This window comes from Aythya marila (genome assembly GCF_965140915.1).
Source record: "Aythya marila genome assembly, chromosome: Z".
Taxonomy (NCBI): Eukaryota; Metazoa; Chordata; class Aves; order Anseriformes; family Anatidae; genus Aythya; species Aythya marila.
This window is the reverse complement of record NC_139080.1, coordinates 87359135-87365768: the sequence shown is the minus strand read 5'-3', so window position 1 is coordinate 87365768 and position 6634 is coordinate 87359135. Positions and strand designations below refer to the sequence as shown.

General features: G+C 39.8%; 1 protein-coding gene across 4 annotated transcripts in view; it reads right to left on the bottom strand.

The window, feature by feature from the left end:
• Window positions 1-666: 666 nt before the first annotated feature.
• Window positions 667-6634, bottom strand: part of ZCCHC7 (zinc finger CCHC-type containing 7) — a 116521-nt gene continuing 110553 nt past the window's right edge. For all 4 annotated transcript variants that reach the window (XM_082782930.1, XM_082782932.1, XM_082782931.1 and 1 more), the window contains 3 exons: window positions 6384-6479; window positions 2627-2744; window positions 667-2180 (listed from right to left, as the gene is read on the bottom strand). In XM_082782930.1, coding sequence (XP_082639056.1) covers window positions 1732-2180; window positions 2627-2744; window positions 6384-6479 — 663 coding nt within the window. In that variant the 3' untranslated portion in view covers window positions 667-1731. The remainder of the gene's footprint in view (window positions 2181-2626; window positions 2745-6383; window positions 6480-6634) is intronic.

Below are 6634 nucleotides of genomic sequence, written 5' to 3'. Positions count from 1 at the left end.
TGCATCAGTGAACTCATAAGTAAAAAGGGATGCAAAACACAACAGATGGGTTGAGTTTCAACGTTCGGGGCAAGCCTTATTAGGAGTGGATTTATTTATTTTTTTAAATTAGGGCTAAATGTGATTTATTTTTTAAATAACAAAACAAAGTTTTCAATCAAGTGATGGATGAATTTAAGCAAAAATAAATTTAAGTTGCCAAGAAGGATGCACTTAGGCAAAATTGGGCATTAGCTTCCCAAGTATTATGTAAGTTTAGGTCTGTTCCAAACACCTCAGAGGAACTGATACAGCCATTGAAGTTCTAGTGTTTTTGGTGGGGACCTTGCCATAAAAAAAGCTGATGAATTCAAGGAGTGTGAAATAGCACTGGCAGAAAGACTGACCCCATTTTTTTCTAGTGAAGTTACCCTTCAGCTGTCTCCTCCTCAGACACAGCCTTGCATTTGTACAAGTTACAAATTCCTTCTAATTTTGAAACACAAGAGTAGCCAAAGGCCCATTTCTTAGTAAGCAGTAAGACATGACATGTACGTTTGTGAAAATGTGCTGTTAGTTACTATCTCTTGATTAGCAAAAGTGGTGTCATAGTATAGTACACGTCACACATCAGTAACAGATAGGTCATATCTTATTGGAAACCAGAAAATTTATTGTCAAGGATGATATATTTCCACATCAAGAAAGAGAAGCAGATACCGTCTTAGGTAGTTCTGCTTGCCAATGCAAGACAACCTAGAACAAACCAACATTTATTGGATATCTCTCATGTAAAGGTTTATTTGGATTATTAATTTGATCAAACATTTACTGTTACAAAGCTTTTAACAACATAACTGTTCAACTCCAGAGTACAAAAATAACTGTCTTACAAAAATTAAATTACTAAATTTTAGCACATTTATGTCTGGAATCAAATACACTTTTCATGCTCTGCTCTCATTTCTGCAGAAACAACTTTCACACCAAGGGGAGCAAGGACATATTTGAAATGTAAACTCTGTTCTCTTTTCTCAGCTGCTTTCTCCTGCTGTGCTGACTAGTCAGCAACGACAGGGAATGGGCTCACTCAGACATCACCTGTGCTTGGCACCCAGTTCTGTGGCACTGATGGTGGTAGACTTCTGGCATCACACTGTGAAGTGGGGACTGGCATGTCCCAAATTGCGAGGCTACAAGTTCACAGAACCTTTTCAGGAGGGACAGAACTGGAGTGCTGAGAATGTACTCAGCTGTGCGTTGGAGGGGACTGAGTGACTGAGGAGAACATCCATATCCCCCTGTGTCTGTACTGACTCCCCCTAATGCGAAAGCCTCTCTGCAGCATCAGGTCTGAGGGACTGCACTGCTGAGAAGCAGATCCTGCTCTGACGGGTAAAGCAATATCTCACCAGTAAATAAAATAAGCCTACCAAACCCTGCACGAGCACCCTTCCTCCTTCCCACCCCCTCCCATTAGAAGCAAACAAAATAAAATTACAGCCTACCCTGGGATTGCTGAAAAGTGAGTCATTCCAGACACGAGCATTAAAACCCCCTGACAAGTGAACAGTTCACGACAGACAAAGCATCCCTTTTGGGAACAGAGATGGATGCTTCTTGTGTGACTTGTACCTGGGCATGACCACCCAGATTCAGACATATTTTAATTTGTTTTTTAAAGAGGGACTAAAATAAACAACAGGCAGAGCCAGAGCTAGTAAACAGCAGTGCTGCCCATCTACTTCCTCATCAGTAGACGGATTTCTGTTTAGACTTTTTCCTCCTCTGTTTTATGAGGAATAAATTCTCATCGATATCAGGACCAGCATCTTTCTGTTTTTTCCTTTTCTTCTTCCTTTTAGCAGCTTCCAGAAACTCCTGGGAATACTCTGTCTTGCTGCCATGTGCCTGGAAAATGGACTTGTGATGTTTTTTGCGGCCCTTAGATGTCTGCTTTTCATACCCCCTAGGGAAGTCTTCCTCCATCTTGTGGCCCCTATCAACATCTCTTCTGTGTTTCTTTGCTCTGTGTTTGTCTGCCTGGGACTTCCTTGTCTTTCTGTGATGCTCATGATCTTTGTTATGTTTACCATGTTCTTTACAAGGCTTTTTCTTTTTCTTATGGCTGTATCCCCCATGTTTTTCTTCCTGCCATGGTATCTCTGACTGTAGTGGCAGAAGGCCGGCTTCTTGTAGTTCTGTAAAACAGATCATCTTATTTCAGAAAAGCTAAAACCTAGTGCCCGAGCCATCAGAACTTTCTCTGGGTATAGAGTCAGTACAGCCACCTGTTTTCTCTGACAAATTTTTTTCATGGTGTTTCTTTTTTCTGTCAACAGACAAGAATCTTAACAAATTACAGTCTAATCCCGCTAGATTATCACAACTTTAATATTAGTGGATTTTTAGAATTGAACCATTTGACAACACTCACACTCACTTAGTTACTTTGACACAATAAATTTCCATGACAGACAGGTGAATAAAGTCAAAATTCTTTTACTACCCCAGACTACATTTTCAAATTCCTATAGCTTTTCCCAAATCACAAAAATAATCCTGCAGTATTTCAGAAAGTAGCAAGCACAAAAGAAAATATTTAAAAGAACTGAAAACCAAACAGATCTCCCCAAACATGCCATACCTGCAATCTTTCTTTTTAATCTGTTTGCTCTCCTCTTGATATCGCATTCGTCATCATAGTAGTGGATGAATGGAGAAGTGGGGAACATGCTCCCATGCATCCGCTTTTCTAAGCACTCCTGCAAAACACATTTTAAATCACTGTAGATGTGGCTGAGTTTTAAAGGAAACGGGCTGGATTCTGCAGGTGTTGGTCTGTACCTATGGAGGATGTGGCAAACAATTCTTTAAACACTGATAATTTTAGAGTTCCAACAATCCTTCCTGCATACAAGACACATTCCATGAGACAAACCGTAGTCCTCTTGCAGCATGTGGAAGGATTCTCATGTCTTACCACAATTTATACAGACATATAGCAGTCTTAAAAGCAGGGGACTAAAAGGAGGCAAACATGAATTAAAAAGGAGGCAAATTAGGAAATGCATTGTTAGATCTCGGGAACAAGGCTATCCTGCCAATAGCTGGGCCAAGTTCCACCACCACCTGCTTTCACTGCTTCTTATTGCTCCCTCTGGTCTCACAGCACAACCACATTCCTTGTCTCTTTGAAAGCCAAACACCTCTAATTGCAGGAGAACTTTTTAAACTTATATCATTTCAGGGGAGAGTATGGGGGCATCCTTTTCATACAGCAAGAACTGCATGACTATGCTTGTTATCTGTCGTCCTTTGTAGTATCATGTCTCTTCTTCTTGGACACTGCTCAAATCTAATGAACTCTGGGTCTGGACATTCCCAAGAAACTTTCAGGAGCTTTCAGTCACCATGTCTCCACCATAAACTTTCCTTCCAGTGTTTACTACTTCTACCATACCATACCTCTAGCCCTCCCTTTCCCTGTGTGTCCTCCTGCGTCCTCCCCTTTCCTTTTCAGAGACACAATACATCAAAAATGCATTTCATGTATGTCATATTTCTCAGTTTCTATTTGCTCTTTGCTTGGCTGAAATTATATGAAGAATCATATTATTCTTTGTGGTGTCTGCAAAAAAGGTACCGTTAGATTAAGTGGCAATGGATCATCTCCACGTGCATGGAGAAGTGTGGACAAGCAAAGGCAGCTCAAAGCTGGAGCCCATGTCTGCAAGCTCCACTCCTACCAGGCTGTGAATTCAGGCTGAAAGGGACCTAGGAGAGGGTGTTCAAGTCCACCCATCACCTGATGCTGTTCTCAGTAGCTATCCATATGAGATATACATACCCTAGAAGACAGAAAATCTTTCACTGTAAACACCTTAACCACTCAGCTACAGTGGACACCCAGCATGTGCTGCAAAGAAACATCCTCTCTCACCTTTCCCAGTTCCTCCATTTACCTCTTCAGATTTAAGAGGAAAGGAAAGTAGTGAAATGACACTTGCAATACCTGTTTTATGTGAATTAAACGTAAGAGTGGCCTTTAGGAAGAGCACAAAGCTGTCTACCTTGAATAAAAGGAAGAAAATTATCCCTAAACATTGCCAAGGAGGTTACTGAAGATAACACAGATTAGCTTTACACAGGAGTATACAAAGATTTATTCTTCTTTCTGTGATATCTGTGAAATGCAGGGTTTGAGATGCTGCTTGGGCTGCAGAAATACAGCCTTTTCATTATTTTTTATGCTGTTAATTTGTTGACATTAGTGAATGAAATGCGTATACCACCAAAATCAGAACTCGTATTTTCCTTTGTTACTTCACTTCACTGAAAAATCAACTCAGCAGTGTCTGTGCGCTGCTATATCCTCCTCTTCCAAGTAAGCTGCCACTGCTGCCATACACTTTGTACTGCTAAATACTTTTGGCACAGTCTTCACCATTGGAGGTAATGTACAGAGGATGGAAAGGAGAGCCTGCTACCAACCTGCAGGAGAAAGTTATGTGTGATTGGCATATTAGGATGTGATTGCAAGGCACATCTGCAGGTACTGTATAGTTTTTTATCTCTGCTGCCTTAAAAACTTGCTGCAGCCTGAATAATGCCATAGGCTGTCGCTGATTCATTTACTTTCCCTCTTAACTTTACTGCATGAATTCAGACAGATTCTGAGCTCACTTTTCTTAGCCAGTGAGAGGTACAAATCTCAAATGCATTGCCTGTTCAGCTGGGTCACCATAAGGATGAACATACAGACCCGCTAGTCCAATTTCTTCAGCCATTTGTGTAAAGAAGGTTTAGTGATTTGAAGGCAAATACTTGGTTACCATTACATAATGCAATGTGCACCATGGATGTTTTTCTGTGAGCATATTGAAAGATCTCGTGAGTGGTTCTGCCTTTCTGTGTTATTACCAACTTCTTCATTTTCATTTAGTCATCGCCGAGGCTACTTCTGCTCCTTATATGCTAGTAAAAATACTACTTTACCTTCTTTAAACTTTGATAGCTGTAAAATGTTGACTGTGAGTCATTTTATGCCCTTACTCATTTTATACAGCTTCTACCTTTTCCATCAAAGTAATGACTATCATCTCTTCCCACATATTTACTAAGTAGTCTTTTTTGTAACCATGTATTGCTGCTTTCCTCAAATGACATTTTTTGAGAGCTTACTGAAATACTCCTTACCCATTGCCAGCAATCAGTCTCATTTTTTGTTCAAGCCTGGCAATTCAGTTGTTATCATATAAGCTCATTTTAGTGTATATACTACTAGTAATGGTTTTGTTCTGTTTTCGTTTAACAGGATTGGTTTCAGTCCTTCAAAGAGGTTTTCTCCTTCAAAAAAGAGTTTTATCAATTCAAGTCTTGAATACAACCTAGTTTGTGTGACTAGAGGTCTCACACGGTCACCAAATATGTAGCCAGTCTTAAGGAAACACCTTGCACCTGAGGTTGAAGATCTGTATTCACATATCATAGCCAAGGTAGTGCCTGTATTGCTTGCAGTGCTTACAGGTAATGTCACGCTGCTGACACATTTCTTACCTAGCTTGGATTGCAAGAGCTGCTTACTTCCTGGCTCTTCCAAGCCATCTCTGAGAACTGGAACACACCCATAATGTACGTGATGGCCTCGTATCACTCAAAGAGGAAGTAACACTAATTTTCTGGAATATTTGTGTTTGCTGGACTTACTTCATAAAAATAACTAATTTTGGTTTCAGGTATTTGCAGGTACAGAGCTACACTTATCATGATAGGAGGCTAAGCAAAGGTGATAAACATTAGGAACCAATCCTATAAGATGCAGCACACCTCCATTTTTTACTGCCCATAATGTCCACCTCCACCACGTTTTGTACCTTACAGAAGACTGACATTAAGTTCAATTCAGCTACAAATTAAGGTCCCTCAAAAGCAGGCAAATGGAAAATTCCTAAAATGGAAATTCACAGAGTTGGGTTGATTGTGGTGATTGTGGTACCTTACATGATGTAGAACATGGCAGCAAGGCACTACTATTTCACTTCATGAACCATGGAAAAAACAGGAAAAAATATAGCTCTGCTTTGTAACTGTCCATTTTCCAATGAATATTTTTTTCTCCCAACAGTCCAATTTTGACTTAGGCTTTAAAAAACAAATCAATAACCTGACATAGTAACTCTTTGTTTTCTCTATGTCTTTAAAATTAGATGTGTGAAATCACTGTACGATGGCCTCCACTGATTTCAACATTACAAACTCACAAATGTTTCATTAGAGCATCCCTTTGTATAGCATTAGCTTGACTCTTCCAGCTCCTTTCTCCAGACATGATCTATAGAAGAGTGATGAATTTCTGCTCCAGGGATGCGCTCAACACTGAGGTAGAGGTTGCTGAGACTTACATATCCAAAATGTCCTTTCCGGGAACAGTTGTAGCAGTACACTACAGCCGACTGCTCAGAGTGAGAACTGGCTGCCTTGATTGGTCCTGGTTTTGTCTGTAAGATGGAAATTGGTGAGAATTAGGTCTGGCAGTTTTCCGAATACTGAATTAAAAATAAATTAAAATTACATAAATATAATTTTATTATGTTTAAATCAATATATTCCTGCTTGCTGTTGGAATATTAAGTTTGAAAAATAATGAAGTTGC